The sequence below is a fragment of the Bufo bufo genome, chromosome 3, assembly GCF_905171765.1.
Source record: "Bufo bufo chromosome 3, aBufBuf1.1, whole genome shotgun sequence".
Taxonomy (NCBI): Eukaryota; Metazoa; Chordata; class Amphibia; order Anura; family Bufonidae; genus Bufo; species Bufo bufo.
In genome coordinates this window covers 335,734-359,287 of record NC_053391.1, presented here as the reverse complement: position 1 = coordinate 359,287, position 23,554 = coordinate 335,734, and the positions used below count along the sequence as shown (strand labels likewise).

At 45.4% G+C, this 23,554-nt stretch overlaps 2 protein-coding genes across 4 annotated transcripts in view; both read right to left on the bottom strand.

The window, feature by feature from the left end:
• Positions 1–23,554, bottom strand: part of UBASH3A (ubiquitin associated and SH3 domain containing A) — a 698,439-nt gene that overhangs the window by 395,150 nt on the left and 279,735 nt on the right. The gene's annotated exons all lie outside the window — the stretch shown is intronic.
• LOC120994270 (histone H1B-like) lies at positions 3,296–3,937 on the bottom strand. Its single transcript, XM_040422711.1, has one exon. The coding sequence runs from the start codon at positions 3,935–3,937 to the stop codon at positions 3,296–3,298; it is 642 nt and encodes a 213-aa protein (XP_040278645.1).

Sequence of the window (23,554 nt, the reverse complement as noted above, 5' to 3'; positions counted from 1 at the left end):
GCTGCTCTGCTGATAACCGCCCCTCACTGCGCCCCGCCCTCTGCTGGTAGTGATGCCGCCGCTGCGCTCTATCCCTGGACACCAGGAGAAGGCGGCCACTGACGGGTTAATACTGAGCAGGCTATGGGGGCGGGGCTATAGAACTATTACCTTGGCTTTTGAAATTCCCGCTCAATTACCGTCCGGTAAGAATTCAGCGGCCGTGGAGAAGCTCCGCCCCCGGCTCAGCTGAATGGATGATGTGAGCCCCGCCCCTCCTCCTGCTCCGCCCCCCGCTCGTCTCAGAGCCCCCACCTCCTCTAGGACGGAGCTGCCGCATTGTGTGAATACATGGAAGCCTCATGTCCGAGGCGGATTATTCCCTCATTATAGACCACTGATCGGGAGGATGGGGGGAGTAGTGATCGTATACTCGGGAGGATGAGGGGAGTAGTGATCAGCCAAAGAGAAGGATGGGGGAGTAGTGATCAGACAGTGAGGATGATGGGGGAGTAGTGATCAGACAGTGAGGATGATGGGGGAGTAGTGATCAGACAGTGAGGAGGATGAGGGGAGTAGTGATCTGCTAATGGATGATGTGAGCCCCGCCGTGCGCTCTATCCCCGGACACCAGCGCAGAGAGCTGGAGAAGGGGGCGGAGCTATAGAACAAGTGCTTTACAGTGATTGGCTGATCTCTGGCTTTTGAAATTCCCGCCCAATTCCAGCGGCCGTGGAGGAGCAGTCCATTCCACACAGGGGACGAACCCTCTACAGCAGCAATGTCTGCCCGTACTCGCAGCAGGTCAGGAGCGGTAATTGCCCCTGTGTGACGCCTCCTTCACAGCGGAGATCAGCGGCATCGCCAGCTCAGTCGTACAGACCATGTGGGGGGCTCTTAGAAGAGCCTTTGGTTCCGGGGGGCTCACTTGCTCTTGGCCGACTTGGTGCTCTCGGTCTTCTTGGGCAGCAGCACGGCCTGGATGTTGGGCAGGACGCCTCCCTGGGCGATGGTGACGCCGCCCAGCAGCTTGTTGAGCTCCTCGTCGTTGCGCACGGCCAGCTGCAGGTGGCGGGGGATGATGCGGGTCTTCTTGTTGTCGCGGGCGGCATTGCCGGCCAGCTCCAGGATCTCGGCGGTGAGATACTCGAGCACAGCGGCCAAGTAGACGGGAGCGCCGGCGCCCACCCTCTGGGCGTAGTTGCCCTTGCGGAGGAGCCTGTGCACTCGGCCGACCGGGAACTGGAGCCCTGCCCGGGAGGAGCGGGTCTTGGCCTTAGCCCGGACTTTGCCTCCTTGTTTGCCGCGTCCAGACATCGTCCTCTTCTCTGTACAGATGAGACTGACAGCCCCGCTCCGCCCGTCACTTCTTATACCGGATGGCGCAGGAGAACCCCTCTGTGATTGGCCGAATCCAAACCCGGTTTTCAGCGCCAAATCCTGCAGCCAATGAGGAAGCAGATAACCTGGAAAGGCTTGTGAGGACACGCCCCCATAGCACCGGTGTATCCCCGAGTGCCCGGCTCTGTGCATCCATCCAGCCGCTCGTCCTTCACTACCTGCTCCTCCTCAAGTGTCCAATCACTACTCCCCCCATCCTCCTCAAGTGTCCAATCACTACTCCCCCCATCCTCCTCAAGTGTCCAATCCCTACTCCCCCCATCCTCCTCAGTGTCCGATCACTACTCCCCTCATCCTCCTCAGTGTCCGATCACTACTCCCCCCATCCTCCTCCTCAAGTGTCCAATCACTACTCCCCCCATCCTCCTCAAGTGTCCAATCACTACTCCCCCCATCCTCCTCAGTGTCCGATCACTACTCCCCTCATCCTCCTCAGTGTCCGATCACTACTCCCCCCATCCTCCTCCTCAAGTGTCCAATCACTACTCCCCTCATCCTCCTCAAGTGTCCAATCCCTACTCCCCTCATCCTCCTCAAGTGTCCGATCACTACTCCCCCCATCCTCCTCAGTGTCCGATCACTACTCCCCTCATCCTCCTCAGTGTCCGATCACTACTCCCCCCATCCTCCTCCTCAAGTGTCCAATCACTACTCCCCTCATCCTCCTCAAGTGTCCAATCCCTACTCCCCTCATCCTCCTCAAGTGTCCGATCACTACTCCCCCCATCCTTCTCTCTGTCTGATCACTACTCCCCTCATCCTCCTCAGTGTCCGATCACTACTCCCCCCATCCTCCTCCTCAAGTGTCCAATCACTACTCCCCTCATCCTCCTCAAGTGTCCAATCCCTACTCCCCTCATCCTCCTCAAGTGTCCGATCACTACTCCCCCCATCCTTCTCTCTGTCTGATCACTACTCCCCTCATCCTCCCGAGTATACGATCACTACTCCCCCCATCCTCCCGATCAGTGGTCTATAATGAGGGAATAATCCGCCTCGGACATGAGGCTTCCATGTATTCACACAATGCGGCAGCTCCGTCCTAGAGAAGGTGGGGGCTCTGAGAAGAGCGGGGGGAGGGGGAGGAGACAGCAGGAGCGGGGGGGCGGAGGAGGAGGAGTAGCGGGGCTCACATCCATCTAATCAGCCGAGCCGGGGGCGGAGCAGCAGGAGGGGCGGGGCTCACATCCATCCATTCAGCTGAGCCGGTGGGCGGAGCAGCAGGAGGGGAGGGGCTCACATTCATCTATTCAGCTGAGCTGGTGGGCGGAGTAGCAGTAGGGGCGGAACTCATAAATTTATTTAGGTGAGCCGGGGGCGGAGCATCAGGAGGGGAGGGGCTCACATCCATCTATTCACCTGAGCCGGGGGGGGCGGGGCTCACATCCATCCATTCAGATGAGCCGAGGGCGGAGCTTGTCCACGGCCGCTGAATTGTAACCGGACGGTAATTGAGCGGGAATTTCAAAAGCCAAGGTACTAGTTCTATAGCCCCGCCCCCATAGCCTGCTCAGTATTAACCCGTCAGTGGCCGCCTTCTCCCGCCCCCCACCGGAGAAGGGGAGAACGGTCCCGTATTCACTGTGCGGAGAAGAGCGGCTCCATCGCTGCGCTGGTGTCCAGGGATAGAGCGCACGACCCCCCTGCACGCACAGTACACTCAGCGGCGGCATCACTACCAGCAGGGGGCGGGGCGCAGTGAGGGGCGGTTATCAGCCGAGCAGCGAGGCCCTGATAGACGGAAGAGAGCGGCGCTGACAGGGTTAACCCGCCCCCTATTCCTGCCCGCAGAGGAGCCGGAGCCCCCGCCCGCTGTGAGCGGAGAACGAGGGCAGAAGGGCGGAGTGGAGCTCGTCTGAGGAGGAGGTGGCGGCTCTGAGAAGAGCCTTTGGGGGAGAAGTGCGGGCGGCGCCGGTTACTTCTTGGCCGCGCTCTTCTTGGCTTTCGCCGCTTTCTTAGCCGGACTCTTGGCAGCCTTGGGTTTGGCCGCCTTCTTAGCCGGACTCTTGGCCAGCTTCTTGGGAGCAGCCTTCGGCTTCTTGGGGCTCTTGGCCGCGGCTGGTTTCTTAGCCTTTTTCGGGCTCTTGGCCGGAGCCTTCTTGGGCTTCTTCGGGGATTTAGCGGGTTTCTTGGCCGCAGTAGCTGCAGGTTTCTTGGCCGCCGCCGGCTTCTTCTTCTTGGCCGCCGCCTTGTCCTTGGTCTCCTGCTGCTTCTTGTTGAGCTTGAAGGAGCCGGAGGCGCCGCTGCCCTTCACCTGGGTGAGGGTCCCCTTGGTGACCAGAGCCCTGATGGCCACCTTGATGCGGCTATTGTTCTTCTCTACATCGCATCCTCCGGCAGCCAGAGCCTTCTTCAGGGCGGCCAGAGACACCCCGCTGCGCTCCTTGGAGGCGGACACGGCTGTGACCAGGAGCTCGGACACGCTGGGACCGGACGGCTTCTTGCTTTTCTTGGCGCCCCCTGCTGCCGCGGCGGATTTCCTCGGCTGCTTCTTGGACTTGGCGGCCGCTTCGGCGGGAGGAGGAGGAGCGGCGGCTGCTGGCGCGGTCTCTGCCATCGTGTGAGACGTGGGGAGAAAACACAAAGACTTCTCCTGGAGAAAACACTGAGGCCGGAGCCGGGGCCGCCTCTTATATGTGCAGCGCTGCGCAGTGATTGGCTGCCGAGCTCCGCCCTCCTGCGCGTCTATTGGCTGACACTGGACACAGGCCCCGCCTTCACCCCTCTCAGCCCGGCTGCCGCTCCGCTCTCCCCTTGTGCTTCCCTGCCCGGGAGAAGAGCCCTTTAGCGGCTAGAACCGGACAGGAGAGGCCGCCTTCTCCGCGCCTTCCTCCTCCCGGACATCCCCCCTCACCGTGTGTCGCCGTCTGTGGCGGAGGAGGCCGGAGCAGGCCCCGGGATCTCCGCCACAGTCCTCCCGCTCTGCCTGACGTTCTGCACATCCGGCTGGATCCGGCCCGATGGCTCCCCTGCGGGGGCTCGTTCCCTCTCTTCCCGGCCCTCGTCCCCATCCCAGGGCTCTTTCCCACAAGGTGGGGCCGCAGGAAGCTGCTTGGACGCTGCGGGGAGGAGCTGGAGCCGCGGAGAGCCCGGGAGGGTAACACAGGCGGCGGCCTCCGCTCCCTGCCGGCTCCAGTGCTCCGTGTCCCCGCACATTCCCCGCCGCAGTGATGCCGCCTCATGTGTGTACAGGGCTCTCAGGGAGCAGAGATGCGTCTTGTGGTCAGGGCTCCGCAGATGACAGAGGACTTCTCTCCTGGGCTCCTGGCTGCAGCAGAGGGGGTGCCGGTACAATGGGGCAGAGTATGGCCCCGCCCCCCAGAAGTGTGGACCCCGCTTTACTGACCCCCGGAAACATTCTGGGGAGTAAGAAAAGTAGAGAAAACTGCCCCTATAATCCCCCTCATTGCACCTCCGTAATCTCAGTACAATACGGCAAAAGTATAGTATATTATAGTATAGTATATTATAGTATAGTACAGTATATAATAGTACAGTATATTATAGTATAGTACAGTATATAATAGTACAGTATAGTACAGCGCAGTATAGTATAGGACAGTATAGTATATTATAGGACAGTATATTATAGTACAGTACAGTATATTATAGTACAGCAAAGTATAGTATAGTACAGGACAGTATAGTATATTATAGTATAGTACAGCACAGTATAGTACAGTATATTATAGTACAGTACAGCACGGTATGGTATTGTACAGTATATTATAGTACAGCACATTATATTATAGTACAGCATAGTATAGTACAGTATATTATAGTACAGCACAGTATAGTATAGCACAGTATAATACAGTATAGTGTAGTATAGTATATTATAGTACAGTATATTATAGCACAGTATAGTACAGCACAGTATTGTATATTATAGTACAGTATATTATAGTATTGCATAGTATAGTACAGTATATTATAGTATTGCATAGTACAGTATATTATAGTACAGCACGGTATGGTATAGTACAGTATTGTACAGTATATTATAGTACAGCACATTATATTATAGTACAGCATAGTATAGTACAGTATATTATAGTACAGCACAGTATTGTATATTATAGTACAGCATAGTATAGTACAGTATATTATAGTACAGCACAGTATAGTATAGCACAGTATAGTACAGCACAGTATTGTATATTATAGTACATTATATTATAGTACAGCATAGTATAGTACAGTATACTACAGCACAGTAGAGTCCAGTATATTATAGTACAGTATATTATAGTATATTACAGCATAGTATAGTACAGTATATTATAGTACAGTATAGTACAGTATATGATAGTACAGTATATAATAGTACAGCATAGTATAGTACAGTATATTATAGCATAGTACAGTATATTATAGTTTAGTACAGTTTATTATAGTATAGTACAGTATATTATAGTGCAGTATAATACAGCACAGTATAGTAAAGTACAGTAGAGTACAGTATATTTTAGTACATCATAGTATAGTACAGTACAGTATATTACAGCACAGTATATTATAGTATAATACAGCACAGTATAGTACAGCATAATATAGTATAGCATAGTATAGTACAGCACATTATAGTATAGCACAGGATAGTACAGTATATTATAGTACAGTATAGTATAGTACAGTATATTATAGTATAGCATAGTATAGTACAGCACATTATAGTACATCATAGTACAGTATAGCACAGGATAGTACAGTATAGTATAGTACATCACAGTATAGTACAGTATATTATAGTACAGTATAGTACAGCATAGTACAGTATATTATAGTACAGCACAGTATAGTACTGTACAGTATTTAATAGTACAGCACAGCATAGTACAGTATATTATAGTACAGTATAATACAGTATAGTACAGCACATTATATTATAGTACAGTATATTATAGTATAGTATAGTACAGCACAGTATAGTACATCATAGTATAGTACAGCACATTATATTATAGTACAGTATAGTATATTCTAGTATAGTACAGTCTAGTACAGCATAGTACAGTATATTATAGTATAGCAAAAGTATAGTATATTATAGTACAGCACAGTACAGCATAGTATAGTACAGCACAGTATAGTATAGTACAGCACAGTATAGTATAGTACAGCATAGCATAGTATAGTACAGTACAGCACAGTATAGTATAGTACAGTATAGTACAGCACAGTATAGTATAGTACAGTATAGTACAGCACAGTATAGTACAGTATAGTACAGCACAGTATAGTACAGCACAGTATAGTACAGTATAGTACAGCACAGTATAGTACAGCACAGTATAGTACAGTATAGTACAGCACAGTATAGTATAGTACAGCACAGTATAGTACAGTATAGTACAGCACAGTATAGTATAGTACAGTATAGTACAGCACAGTATAGTACAGTATAGTACAGCACAGTATAGTACAGCACAGTATAGTACAGTATAGTACAGCACAGTATAGTATAGTACAGCACAGTATAGTACAGTATAGTACAGCACAGTATAGTACAGCACAGCATAGTATAGTACAGCACAGTATAGTACAGTATAGTACAGCACAGCATAGTATAGTACAGTATAGCACAGCATAGTATAGTACAGTATAGTACAGCACAGTATAGTACAGCACAGTACAGTACAGCACAGTATAGTACAGCACAGAATAGTACAGCACAGTATAGTACAGCACAGTACAGTACAGCACAGTATAGTACAGCACAGAATAGTACAGCACAGTATAGTACAGTACAGCACAGTACAGCATAGTATAGTACAGCACAGTACAGCATAGTATAGTACAGTATAGTACAGCACAGTATAGTACAGTATAGTACAGTATAGTACAGCACGGTATAGCACAGTATAGTATAGTACAGCACAGCATAGTATAGTACAGCACAGTATAGTACAGCACAGTATAGTACAGCACAGCATAGTATAGTACAGCACAGTATAGTACAGTATAGTACAGCACAGCATAGTATAGTACAGTATAGCACAGCATAGTATAGTACAGCACAGTATAGTACAGTATAGTACAGTATAGTATAGTACAGCATAGTACAGCACAGCATAGTATAGTACAGCACAGAATAGTACAGCACAGTATAGCATAGTATAGTACAGCACAGTATAGCATAGTACAGCATAGTATAGTACAGCACAGTATAGTACAGTATAGTACAGTACAGTATAGTATAGTACAGCACAGTATAGTACAGCACAGTATAGTACAGCATAGTATAGTACAGAATAGTATTGTAACGGGTCTCCTAGCACCCCTACTGGGTACCTCCGTTGATGGATGCTCCTAGTGCTTCCCGAGGGCTCCACATAATAAATGGAATAGGACAGCACCACTTCCTGGAACACATAGTCCGTGGTATGGTGGCGCTGCTCGTGGCGTCAGCTCCCGGCCTCAGGGGCCCCTCAAACGTAGAATAAACTTCAGAAAAGTCGCGGCCCTCTTGTTCTTGAATCAAAGCTTAGCGTTTAATCACACTGAAAGGATACAGCAACGTCTGGACACCCAGGTCTTTCTCAGCTACATGTGGTTTACAAGTGAAGCTCAATACTTATATAGGTGTAACATTCAATCCGGATTGGTTGAGGGGTCGTCCCCCAGAAAGGTCACATCCCCCCCTTACATATTCACCCAATCGTGTTCTAAAGTGATAATAACATTCAGTAATAAAACTGCATAACCATCTCAGCTGTGTATATAAAATCGCTAATTTCTAACGATAATTTGTTTTCCCTTAGTCCTAACAGTGGCACAGATGGGGTATTCTGCCCCTGTGGACTGGTTAGGACAGCTGGAAGTTTTAATGAAATAATAAAAAACTGACATATACACGCCCTCCCTGCCCCCAATAAAGAGGGGAGTGACCCTCCGGACATCGTGTAATTACAAGTAGACAAAAATAACCACAATTACTAAAAAAGGGGGGGGGGATTTCTGTGCCACTGTTAGGACTAAGGGAAAACAAATTATCGTTAGAAATTAACGATTCCCTTACGTCCTAACTAGGGATGAGCGAACCCGAACTGTATAGTTCGGGTTCGTACCGAATTTTGGGGTGTCCGTGACAAGGACCCGAACATTTTCGTAAAAGTCCGGGTTCGGTGTTCGGCGCTTTCTTGGCGCTTTTTGAAAGACTGCACAGCAGCCAATCAACAAGCGTCATACTACTTGCCCCAAGAGGCCATCACAGCCATGACTAGAAACAATGGGACAGGAAAAAGGGGGAGGAGAAGAGGCCCAGAACAACAATGCCTGTAACCTAGCAACCATTACAGTAAGAGCAGATATATACAGTCCACAACACACCGCAATACAATTTAACCGAACCCATAATAACATACATAATATTAAAGACGGCCTGAATGCAATCTGCTACACAGTCTTAAAGGGGCATTGTTCCTAAAAGTCATAACATGTCCACGGATGGCCATTAAAGGGCCAGTAGCAGCAATCTAAAATACCACATGCCCAAATATTGCATTCAAACGTACAAATTCACCAGGGGCCATAGTCAGCAGGTAGGAGGCGGGCAGCCAGGCCTCTCCAATGCCCAGTGGCAAGGCGGGTTTCGCCACAGCGAGATTAGGCAGGGATTTACTTACTGAAGTGATCGATATACAGCTGTGTATCATACAACCTCTGCTATTCAATTGCTCACTGTTTTAAGGCTGCCCACTTTTTTCTGGGGTGATCGGCGGCCATTTTGTGTCTTGTGGTGCGCCAGCACAAGCTGCCACCAAGTCCATTTAACCATCAATAGTGTTTTGTTTTTTTTTTGCTATATCCTACATCAGGGGCTTGGCTGTGCTTGCTATTTTATTGAGGGGTAAAATACAATTGCCAAAATAGCAGTACCCTAAATCTGGTGTTTCAGCTGTGGCTAGCCAACTGTAATACTGTCTGCCGAAGCACAGTTTTTGTTTTGGGTTAAATACAATTCCCAATTTAGCAATTCCCTAAATAATTGTTTTCTGCTCTATCAGGCCAAGGTTAAATCTATCCATAAAAGGGTAGATAAGATTGAAGGTGCGGATAGGGTCATCCTCAATAACTTCACACACTACCGTGCATTTCCAAGTCTAATTCTGTCCGTAAACGTACACCTGTCACCCAGCGCCTAAATACTAGGCCTACAATTTATATTCAGCTAAATCTGTCATTACTGCTGTGCCTGTATTAGTGTAATACGGTACCTAAATAGATAGCCAGACAGTGTTAGGTGTCTGTAAAACAAGGCCTGAATTTGAATTCAATACATTGGGCCAAATAACATTTTTCTTATTGTGGTGAACGGTAACAATGAGGAAAACATCTAGTGAGGGACGCGGACGTGGACATGGTCGTGGTGGTGTTAGTGGACCCTCTGGTGCTGGGAGAGGACGTGGCCGTAAGCAGCCCGGGGTAAACGTCAGCAGGCCGTTCTGAAACTCATATGTTTGGGGGACAAACCCCACACCGCGCAGGAGCTGTGGACGGGCCTTGAACAACAGACCGACGAGTGGTTGGTGCCGGTGAGCCTCAAGCCCGGCCTGGTGGTGTGCGATAATGGGCGAAATCTCGTTGCAGCTCTGGGACTAGCCGGTTTGACGCACATCCCTTGCCTGGCGCATGTGCTGAATTTGGTGGTGCAGAAGTTCATTCACAACCACCCCGACATGTCAGAGCTGCTGCATAAAGTGCGGGCCGTCTGTTCGTGCTTCCGGCGTTCTCACCCTTCTGCTGCTCGCCTGTCTGCTCTACAGCGTAACTTCGGCCTTCCCGCTCACCGCCTCATATGCGACGTGCCCACCAGGTGGAACTCCACCTTGCACATGCTGGACAGACTGTGCGAGCAGCAGCAGGCCATAGTGGAGTTTCAGCTGCAGCACGCACGGGTCAGTCGCTCTGCGGAACAGCACCACTTCACCACCAATGACTGGGCCTCCATGCGAGACCTGTGTTCCTCGTTGCGCTGTTTCGAGTACTCCACCAACATGGCCAGTGGCGATGACGCCGTTATCAGCGTTACTATCCCACTTCTATGTCTCCTTGAAAAAACGCTGCAGGCGATGATGGAAGAGGAGGTGGCCCAAGAGGAAGAGGAGGAAGAGGGGTCATTTTTAGCACTTTCAGGCCAGTCTCTTCAAAGTGACTCAGAGGGAGGTTTTTTGCAACACCAGAGGCCAGGTACAAATGTGGCCAGACAGGGCCCACTACTGGAGGACGAGGTGGAGGAGGATGAGGAGGAGGTGGAGGAGGATGAGGATGAAGCATGTTCACAGCGGGGTGGCACCCAAAGCAGCTCGGGCCCATCACTGGTGCGTGGCTGGGGGGAAACGCAGGACGATGACGATACGCCTCCCACAGAGGACAGCTTGTCCTTACCTCTGGGCAGCCTGGCACACATGAGCGACTACATGCTGCAGTGCCTGCGCAATGACAGCAGAGTTGCCCACATTTTAACGTGTGCGGACTACTGGGTTGCCACCCTGCTGGATCCCCGGTACAAAGACAATGTGCCCACCTTACTTCCTGCACTGGAGCGTGATAGGAAGATGCGCGAGTACAAGCGCACGTTGGTAGACGCGCTACTGAGAGCATTCCCAAATGTCACAGGGGAACAAGTGGAAGCCCAAGGCGAAGGCAGAGGAGGAGCAAGAGGTCGCCAACGCAGCTGTGTCACGCCCAGCTCCTCTGAGGGCAGGGTTAGCATGGCAGAGATGTAGAAAAGTTTTGTCACCACGCCACAGCTAACTGCACCACCACCTGATACGGAACGTGTTAGCAGGAGGCAGCATTTCACTAACATGGTGGAACAGTACCTGTGCACACCCCTCCACGTACTGACTGATGGTTCGGCCCCATTCAACTTCTGGGTCTCCAAATTGTCCACGTGGCCAGAGCTAGCCTTTTATGCCTTGGAGGTGCTGGCCTGCCCGGCGGCCAGCGTTTTGTCTGAACATGTATTCAGCACGGCAGGGGGCGTCATTACAGACAAACGCAGCCGCCTGTCTACAGCCAATGTGGACAAGCTGACCTTCATAAAAATGAACCAAGCATGGTGTTACGACACTCACCGCCAGGTAGATGAAGCCGCCGTTTAGTGAATAATCCCCTTTCTCCAGAAATGCAGTTTTTAATCCAGCCGATCGTCAAACTCCCGAATGGAGCATACGAACGCGGCACTCCCGATCAGCAATTCAGTCGAACTCCTTCCACAGCTAGCAATAAACGAAAGCGCTGTCCCAATAATAAATCCCTCCACAAACGAGACCAAGCTCCGTCTTGAAGGTCAAACAGGAATCAATTTTATTGAGGGCTACCCGCCCGTATTTATGCAGGTCCCCATCTGGTGGACACGCCCCTAGGGGACCAGAATGGAGACTGTGACACAAGACAGACATGCAGCACTACAGAACAATACATCCCCACAATGCATCATGGTTTCCTCCTCTCTGCCCTGGAGACACCCGAGGAGTAATCTAATTATCTCTCAAGACAGAGGGAAATCACCAATACACATGTGGGGACAACAGAACAGAAATCACCATTTAAACACACAATGGGACAACCCTTTTTAATACACAGACATTTAACATCCCAAAATGGCACGAATTAGACCAGGAGTTCAAGTTAGTTCAAGTCCTTTGTGAACAATGAGGCCATTTAGGTTAACTAGCAGCACACTCTTCTCCTGGGTGGCCGTCCGTTCGGTAGTTTCAATCGGTATTTGGGGAAACACACGAACAGGGGCATACGGACAGGAAATCCAGTGAAATGAAGGCAAACAGACGAACCAGCAATATAGGTCTATACAGATGGATCCGTCACACAATATCCCACAGGACCTGTCCATCCCTTGTGCAGATTAGACATTAACTACCTCCCCTTAACCATATATTATTCTACTCCAGGGCACTTCCTCATTCAATCCTATTTTTATTTTCATTTTACCATTATATTGCGGGGCAACCCAAAGTTGAATGAACCTCTCCTCTGTCTGGGTGCCGGGGCCTAAAAATATCTGACAGTGGCTTGTTCCAGTGGTGGGTGACATGAAGCCTGATTCTCTGCTATGGGACCTCTCTCCTCTGTCTGGGCCTAAAAATATCTGACAGTGGCCTGTTCCAGTGTTGGGTGACATGAAGCCTGATTCTCTGCTATGACATGAAGCCTGATTCTCTGCTATGGGACCTCTCTCCTCTGTCTGGGTGCCGGGGCCTAAAAATATCTGACAGTGGCCTGTTCCAGTGGTGGGTGACATGAAGCCTGATTCTCTGCTATGACATGAAGCCTGATTCTCTGCTATGACATGAAGCCTGATTCTCTGCTATGGGACCTCTCTCCTCTGTCTGGGTGCCGGGGCCTAAAAATATCTGACAGTGGCCTGTTCCAGTGGTGGGTGACATGAAGCCTGATTCTCTGCTATGACATGAAGCCTGATTCTCTGCTATGACATGAAGCCTGATTCTCTGCTATGGGACCTCTCTCCTCTGTCTGGGTGCCGGGGCCTAAAAATATCTGACAGTGGCCTGTTCCAGTGGTGGGTGACGTGAAGCCTGATTCTCTGCTATGCCATGAAGCCTGATTCTCTGCAATGGGACCTCTCTCCTCTGTCTGGGTGCCGGGGCCTAAAAATATCTGACAGTGGCCTGTTCCAGTGGTGGGTGACGTGAAGCCTGATTCTCTGCTATGACATGAAGCCTGATTCTGTGCTATGACATTAAGCCTAATTCTCTGCTATGGGACCTCTCTCCTCTGTCTGGGTGCCGGGACCTAAATATCTGACAATGGCTTGTTCCAGTGGTGGGTGACGTGAAGCCTGATTCTCTGCTATGACTTTAAGCCTGATTCTCTGCTATGATTCTCTGCCATGAGACCTCTCTCCAATCGATATTGGTTAATTTTAATTTATTTTATTTTTCATTTTTATTCATTTCCCTATCCACATTTGTTTGCAGGGGATTTACCTACATTTTGCCGCCTTTTGCAGCCCTCTAGCCCTTTCCTGGGCTATTTTTACAGCCTTTTTAGTGCCAAAAAGTTCGGGTCCCCATTGACTTCAATGGGGTTCGGGTCGAGTTCGGATCCCGAACCCGAACATTTCCGGGAAGTTCGGCCGAACTTCTCGAACCCGAACATCCAGGTGTTTGCTCAACTCTAGTCCTAACCATTGGCACAGATGGGGATTTTGCAAGTAGAAACCCCCATGGGAGGGTCCTCATGCCTGGCGGAAGATAACACTGTCCGGCCAAATGAGGAATAACTATGTATTCTAGTATCCACTCTATAGTGTGAGATATAAGTGGAGTGAGAACTCCAAGAAGCTGACTTACAGATCACGTCCAATGGGATCGAGCTTCTCTCTGCAAAAGAAGTGGCCACTGCTCGAGTAGAGTGGGCCCTTACAAATTCAGGGGGCTCTGAGCCCTGAGACATATAAGACTCCCGAATTGCCTCTTTAATCCAGCGACTGATGGAGGGCTTAGAGGCTTTCCTCCCCTTATGGGTACCGGAAAAAAGTAAATACCTTGGAGCGTTCCAAGTAAATCTTAAGACATCTCGAAATGTCGAGGGTATAGAGCTCTCTTTCCTCAGAGGAGGGGGGTGGAGCCAACGTTGGCAGGGAGATCACCTGGTTAATATTGTCAAAGGAAGGAACCTTTGGGATGAAAGTAGGCAAAAATTTGAGAAGTACCCGATCCTGCAGGAACTTTGTATAAGGCTCAAAGGCAGAAAAAGCCTGGAGTTCCCCAACTCGCTTTGCAGAGGTAACAGCCAACAAGAAGGTGATCCTCCAGGTCAGGAACTTGAATCCCGCCTCCTCCAGGGGCTCAAAGGGGGGAGATGATAACCCCCTGAGCACGACCGATAAATCCCAAACAGGGATAGGTTTGATTACTGTAGGCTTAAATCTTGAAGGCTCCCTTCAGGAATCTCTTGATAAGGGGGTCTTGAGAAATAGCTCTGTTGAGACAAGCAGAGATTGCTGAAATCTGCACTTTAAGGGTAGCTGGTGATAGCCCCCTGTCCAGACCGTCTTGAAGAAATTGGAGAATTATCGGGATGGAAGCTTCAGCGGATGTTTGCTGATGCCTTGTACACCAGGATGAAAAGATCTTCCAGATTCTGGAGTAGGCCTTATTGGTAGCTTCTGATCTGGAGTACTCTAAGGTTCTCAAGACAGACCCTGATAGCCCTTCTATCCTTGGAAGGGACTGGTCAACCTCCAGGCCGTTAGGTTGAAGATTTGAGGAGATCTGGGTGTCCCCCGACACCAGTACTCTCTTTGGAGGAAGGCTGAGAAATTGACCCCGACTCATCTGTAAGAGTTGGGTAAACCAAGCTCTTTTCGGCCAGTATGGGATAATGGCGATAACTGATGCTTGGTCCTGCCTGATTTTCATCAAGACCCTTGGTATCAAGGAAATTGTAGGGAAGATGTAGGCCAGCCTGAACCTCCATGGGATTGACAGAGCATCTATAGCCACCGAGTTGTCCTCCCTGTAAAGGGAGCAATACCTCTCCACCTTGGTGTTGAACCTTGTTGCCATGAGATCGTTCTCTGGCATGCCCCACTTGAGTGTTATCTCCTTGAAGACCTCTGGATGAAGTGACCATTCTCCGGTTGGAAGACCTCGGCTCAGGCGATCCGCAATCACATTGAGAACTCCGCGAATGTGAACGGCTGATAAGTGGGTGAGGTTCCGTTCTGCCCAATCCAATATCACCCCTATCTCTCTCAGGAGACTTTGTGACCTCGTGCCTCCCTGCTTGTTGATATACAGCACAGCGGTCATGCTGTCTGATTGTACCTTCACTGCCTTCCCTCGAATGAAAAGAGCAAAATGAAAAAGAGCTAGTCTGATTGCTCTGATCTCCAGGAGATTTGATGACAATAACCTCTCCTGAGGTGTCCCAGTTCCCTGGACTGTCATGTCCTGAAGATGCGCACCCCAGCCTACTAGGGTAGCACGGAAGCACTGAAAAACTATAAGGAATAAAATAGAACATGTAAAAAACAAATAAAAGTGGCCAAACTAGAGACCGAGAGATTAATTGCCAAAGAGAGTAAAACTAACCCTAAAATGTTCTTCAATTATATAAATGGTAAAAAGTATAAATCTGAAGGTGTCGGCCCTTTAAAGAGTAATGAGGGGGGAGTCACAGAGAGCGACGAGGAGAAAGCAAAGCTGTTAAATATTTTTTTCTCCAATGTATTCACTGAGGAAAATAAACTGTCAGATGAAATGCTGAATGTTGAAATAAATTCCCCATTAAAAGTGTCCTGTCTGACCCAGGAAGAAGTACAACAGCGACTTAAAAAGATTAAAATAGACAAATCGCCAGGACCAGATGGCATACACCCCCGTATCCTAAGGGAATTAAGTAATGTCATAACCAGACCCTTATTTCTGATATTTGCGGACTCTATACTGACAGGGAATGTCCCACAGGATTGGCGCATGACAAATGTGGTGCCAATATTCAAAAAGGGTCCAAAAACAGAGCCCGGAAACTATAGGCCGGTAAGTGTAACATCTGTTGTGGGTAAACTGTTTGAAGGTTTTCTGAGAGATGCGATATTAGAGCATCTCAACGGAAATAAGCAAATAACGCCATATCAGCATGGCTTCGTGAGGGATCGGTCATGTCAGACTAATTTAATCAGTTTCTATGAGGAGGTAAGTTCTAGACTTGACAGCGGCGAATCAATGGATGTCGTATATCTGGACTTCTCCAAAGCATCTGACACTGTACCACATAAAAGGTTAGTATAAAAAATGAGAATGCTCGGACTGGGAGAAAACATCTGTATGTGGGTAAGTAACTGGCTGAGGGATAGAAAACAGAGGGTGGTTATTAACGGTACACACTCAGATTGGGTCACTGTCACTAGTGGGGTACCACAGGGGTCAGTACTGGAGGGGTCACTGTCACTAGTGGGGTACCTCAGGGGTTAGTACTGGGCCCTATTCTCTTCAATATATTTATTAATGATCTTGTAGAAGGCTTGCATAGTAAAATATCAATTTCCGCAGATGACACTAAACTGTGTAAAGTAATTAACACTGAAGAGGACAGTATACTGTATATATACTACAGAGGACAGTATACTGTATATATACTACAGAGGACAGTATACTGTATATATACTACAGAGGACAGTATACTGTATATATACTACAGAGGACAGTATACTGTATATATATACACTACAGAGGACAGTATACTGTATATAAACTACAGAGGACAGTATACTGTATATATACTACAGAGGACAGTATACTGTATATATATATACTACAGAGGACAGTATACTGTATATATACTACAGAGGACAGTATACTGTATATATACTACAGAGGACAGTATACTGTATATATATACACTACAGAGGACAGTATACTGTATATAAACTACAGAGGACAGTACACTGTATATATACTACAGAGGACAGTATACTGTATATATACACTACAGAGGACAGTATACTGTATATACACTACAGAGGACAGTATACTACTACAGAGGACAGTATACTGTATATATATACACTACAGAGGACAGTATACTGTATATATATACACTACAGAGGACAGTATACTGTATATATACTACAGAGGACAGTATACTGTATATATACTACAGAGGACAGTATACTGTATATATACTACAGAGGACAGTATACTACTACAGAGGACAGTATACTGAATATACTGTATATATATATATATATATATATATATATACTACAGAGGACAGTATACTTTATATATACTACAGAGGACAGTATACTGTATATACACTACAGAGGACAGTATACTGTATATATACTACAGAGGACAGTATACTGTATATATATACTACAGAGGACAGTATACTGTATATATATATATATATATACTACAGAGGACAGTATACTGTATATACACTACAGAGGACAGTATACTGTATATATACTACAGAGGACAGTATACTGTATATATATACTACAGAGGACAGTATACTGTATATATATATATATATATATATACTACAGAGGACAGTATACTGTATATACACTACAGAGGACAGTATACTGTATATATATACTACAGAGGACAGTATACTGTATATATACTACAGAGGACAGTATACTGTATATATACTACAGAGGACTGTATACTGTATATATATACTACAGGGGACAGTATACTGTATATATATATACTACAGAGGACAGTATACTGTATATACACTACAGAGGACAGTATACTGTATATACACTACAGAGGACAGTATACTGTATATATACTACAGAGGACAGCATACTGTATATACACACTACAGAGGACAGTATACTGTATATATACTACAGAGGACAGTATACTGTATATATATATACTACAGAGGGCAGTATACTGTATATATACTACAGAGGGCAGTATACTGTATATATACTACAGAGGACAGTTTTCTGTATATATATACTACAGGGGACAGTATACTGTATATATATATACTACAGAGGACAGTATACTGCATATATACACTACAGAGGACAATATACTGTGTATATATATACTACAGAGGACAGTATACTGTATATATACTACAGAGGACAGTATACTGTATATACACTAGAGGACAGTATGCTGTATATATATACTACAGAGGACAGTATACTGTATATATACACTACAGAGGACAATATACTGTATATATACTACAGAGGACAGTATACTGTATATATACTACAGAGGACAGTATACTGTATATATATACACTACAGAGGACAGTATACTGTATATATACTACAGAGGACAGTATACTGTATATATACTACAGAGGACAGTATACTGTATATATACTACAGAGGACAGTATACTGTATATATATATATTACAGAGGACGGTATACTGTATATATACTACAGAGGACAGTATACTGTATATATACTACAGAGGACAGTATACTGTATATACACTACAGAGGACAGTATACTGTATATATATATACTACAGAGGACAGTATACTGTATATATACACTACAAAGGACAATATACTGTATATATACTACAGAGGACAGTATACTGTATATATACTACAGAGGACAGTATACTGTATATATATACACTACAGAGGACAGTATACTGTATATATACTACAGAGGACAGTATACTGTATATATACTACAGAGGACAGTATACTGTATATATACTACAGAGGACAGTATACTGTATATATATATTACAGAGGACGGTATACTGTATATATACTACAGAGGACAGTATACTGTATATATATACTACAGAGGACAGTATACTATATATACTACAGAGGACAGTATACTGCATATATACTACAGAGGACAGTATATTGTATATATACTACAGAGGACAGTATACTGTATATACACTACAGAGGACAGTATACTGTATATATATACTACAGAGGACAGTATACTGTATATATATACTACAGAGGACGGTATACTGTATATATACTACAGAGGACAGTATACTGTATATATACACTACAGAGGACAGTATACTGCATATATACTACAGAGGACAGTATATTGTATATATACTACAGAGGACAGTATACTGTATATACACTACAGAGGACAGTATACTGTATATATATACTACAGAGGACAGTATACTGTATATATATACTACAGAGGACGGTATACTGTATATATACTACAGAGGACAGTATACTGTATATATACTACAGAGGGCAGTATACTGTATATATACACTACAGAGGACAGTATACTGTATATACACTACAGAGGACAGTATACTGTATATATACTACAGAGGACAGTATACTGTATATATACTACAGAGGACAGTATACGGTATATATACTACAGAGGATAGTATACTGTATATATACTACAGAGGATAGTATACTGTATATATACTACAGAGGATAGTATACTGTATATATATACTACAGAGGACAGTATACTGTATATATACTACAGAGGACAGTATACTGTATATATACTACAGAGGACATTATACTACTACAGAGGGATCTGGATAGATTGGAGGCTTGGGCAGATAAGTGGTAGATGAGGTTTAACACTGACAAATGTAAAGTTATGCACATGGGAAGGAATAATGCAAGTCACCCGTACATACTAAATGGTAAAACACTCGGTAACACTGACATGGAAAAGGATCTAGGAATTTTAATAAACAGCATAATAAGCTGCAAAAACCAGTGTCAGGCAGCTGCTGCCAAAGCCAATAGGATAATGGGTTGTCAAAAGGGGCATAGATGGCGGTGATGAGAACATGGTCCTCCCACTTTACACATCACTGGTCAGACCACACATGGAGGACTGTGTACAGTTCTGGGCTCCAGTGAACAAGGCAGACATAGCAGAGCTGGAGAGGGTCCAGAGGAGGGCAACTAAAGTAATAACTGGACTGGGGCAACTACAGGACCCTGAAAGATTATCAAAATTAGGGTTCTTTGATCTTAGATCCTGATCAGTATTGTAGACTACTATCTATTATCCATTTTCTATTTGATATATTTTACTGTCATCCTCTTATAACTTTTCATGTTATGATATGGAAATGACTCATTTTCAGCAACAATTTGCTTTATGGTTGGTATGTCTGCACCTAGTAGACTCTGATTGTGTCTGCTGGTTGCAGGATGTATTAAAATCATTGGCAAAGATACAATCGGTGTCTCTATATACTCCTATAGCTGTAAATAAAGGGCATGTGAAAAAGAGCATTGGATTTAAGAATTACCAAGACCGCTTACAAAGCAGCAACTTGATCGATCACCACATAGGTCATTTTGACAAATAACTACTGTCTCACCACTATGATGCCATCCATTCCATTGTAAACCTCTAATGGTGAGATTTATAAAGCTTAAATACATATACTCTAGTGAAAACATATAATTCACATGCCTCTCTCCCGTTAACACGGGTCTACGGGGCCAGATTGGGAATCACTTGTGTATTTCTTCTACATGGGAAGGACGACCACCATTCTTGGACGTCTTTCTATCTGTAGAAGATCAAGGTCCATTCTAAAATCTGATATAAGTTTATATTACATAAGACCTACAATTGTTGATATGTCAGAATTAACTGACCCTTTTGCTGTTCTTTTTGTTTTTGTTCATATTTTTTACCAGGTTGTTCTCAGGAGACCTAGCTGAAAAGATTATTTACATATCCAACTCCCAACATCATGGCAAACGTAACTGCATCCTCCTTCAACGTTAGAGGCTTCAACTCACCTCAAAAGAGATCTCAGGTACTCTCTCTTCTGAGGAAGAGCAAAGCAGACATTTGCTTTCTTCAGGAGACCCACTTAAAGTCTGGCAGGATCCCTACCTTACCTCATACGTTTTATAATAAATGGCTTCACTCCACATACACAAAAGCAGCGAGAGGAGTTAGTATAGCGATAGCTAAACACATCCCCTTTGAACCCATACTGACACTATCTGATACGGAGGGAAGATACATGTTTGCCAAAGGTAAAATTGGCCATACCCTAGTATCCCTAGCGAGCATTTATGCTCCGAACAAAAAACAATACTCATGGCTTAAAGATACACTTAACAAATTTCAGACCTTTGCTGAAGCTTTGATGCTAATAGGAGGTGATTTGAATATATCCTTGAATCCAACTATGGATACTTCCAAAGGGACCTCAGCGATATCACAAAAAACATTAGGAAACATTCAAAAGCTATTGAGTAAAAATCATTTAATTGACACATGGAGAACCCTTAATCCCTCCACTAAAGATTACACCTACTTCTCACTAATTCACCATTCTTTCCAAAGAATAGACTACATTTTCACTTCAGATAAATACCTAAATTCCCTTAAGAAAGCTGATATAGGATCCATAACTGTTTCAGATCACGCTCCAGTCTCTGCACACATGTCCTTTCCCTCCCTTCCAGTGAGAGAATGGACCTGGAGGCTAAATGAGACTTTGCTCAGATAGTTCTTTAGCTGATATTTCTAAAAAGCTAGCTTTGTACTTTCAAGACAATAAACCTTCTGACACCTCCCAGACCATAGTCTGGGAAGCACACAAAGCCTTCATTAGAGGGGAGCTCATAGCATTAGGTACAAAAGTTCAGAAAGACAGACAGAAGATGCTAAACTCTCTACTAACACAAACAGCTGCTCTAGAAGCTATCCAAAAACAGTCAAAAGAGAGAATTATGCAAGATGACTTAACTGCGCTGCGACACAAATGAAAGGACTTAATATTAGATGAGCTAAAGCATATCAGTATGCACAATTCAAATACTATGCGCACGGAGACAGAGGTAGTAAGCTGACATCCCACTTAATTAATAAGAGAAAAGAGGCCCAATTTATTAAAAGCATTAAAACCCATTCTAACATTTTACCTAAGGACACAAAGGACATAGCTACTGAGTTTAGCTATTTCTATAGCCAATTATATAACCTCCCTGCAGACCCGCAAACAAACACAAATCAAAAGAAAATTGATGAATTCCTCTCTAAACTTAACTTACCCACCATCCCTGAAGCAGATAACCTATCTTTACTAGCTCCTATAACTACAGAGGAAATCTCAGACATCATAAGATCCCTTCCAAATGGGAAAGCACCAGGACCAGATGGGCTTCCCGCTGGATACTATAAAAAACTTTTGCCAGTACTACTCCCTCACATTACAAATTGGTGTGGGGCCTTGATGTTGGGCGCTTCCCCCCCGAAACAAACCCTAGAAGCCAATATTACAATAATAGCGAAAGAGGGAAAAAATGTAACAGAATGCGGCAGTTACAGACCCATTTCTCTCCATAACCTGGACGTAAAGATTTGGGCAAAGATTTTAGCGAACAGATTAAATAAAATTGTCCAAAAATAATCCACCCAGACCAAGCTGGATTTGTGACAGGTAGAGAAGGCAACTTTCACTCCTGCAGAGTTATTCACGCGATCAAATTAGCTAAAGAAAAGAAAGGCCCTCTCATTCTCCTCAGTACAGATGCAGAGAAGGCATTTGATCGTGTGAACTGGTTGTATATGCAAAGAGCTCTGCATAGGTTTGGAATTCCACCCTCCTTCATCGGTGCGATTATGACCCTTTATCAACGTCCAAGTGCTAGAGTAAGGGTTAATGGCATATTATCTAATCCCTTCAACATAAGTAATGGCACTCGTCAGGGCTGTCCACTATCCCCCACCCTTTTCATCATCACCATGGAAACTCTGCTACAAGCGATAAGAGATGATCCACTGATAAAGGGGATAAAAACTAACCTAAATGAGCATAAATGCGACGCTTTTGCGGACGATCTTTTACTCCTGATCACAAATCCAATTCAAGCTTTCCCACCGTTAATGTCATTATTCGAACAATTCGGCTCTTTATCAAATTTTAAAATTAATTACTCAAAATCTGAAGCGCTCAACATCTCGGTCCCAACGACACAAATCCAAAACCTAAAATCTTCCTACCCTTTCACATGGCAACAGGAAAAAATTAAATACCTAGGTATTTCCTTAACAAACACACTAACTAACCTATATCATATGAACTACATTCCCCTGCTGAAGAAAATTAGAGACCAATTAAACTCACTATCCCTCCCATATATATCTTGGCTAGGTAGAAAGAACCTCCTGCAAACATACATCATGCCTAAACTATTATACCTTCTACAAATGATACCCATCTACCTTCCACAATCCTTTTTTAAGAACATACGCTCTATATTTTCATCCTTCCTCTGGAAAGGGAAAAAGCCACGGTTAGCATATGATAAATTAATTAGAGCCCGGCCACATGGAGGTATGGGCCTCCCAGATGCACAAACCTATTATAGAGCGATCCAACTGAGAAGATGGCTACAACTATGCATCCCACATTTAAGAATATTAGGCTCAGACATTGAGCTTCTCACTCTATCTAAGCGCCAATTAACGGGCTTATGGGCCATTGGGAAGCCTACACCCCCAATAGAAGGACTAACTAGAGGGATTTATTTGGTGTTTAACACGCTATCCAAAAGTGAGCACTTACTCTCTGATCCCCCAAAACTGTTACCTTCGACATTAAGCCCATTTTTGATTTACCCCAACATCCACAATCCCCCTGACTTCTGGAATGCATTCCAAGACCTAAATACAGAGGAACTA

Bases quoted from the DNA above. Each gene is read 5' to 3' on its own strand.
- LOC120994270 (XM_040422711.1), bottom strand. From the start codon at position 3,937: ATGGCAGAGACCGCGCCAGCAGCCGCCGCTCCTCCTCCTCCCGCCGAA.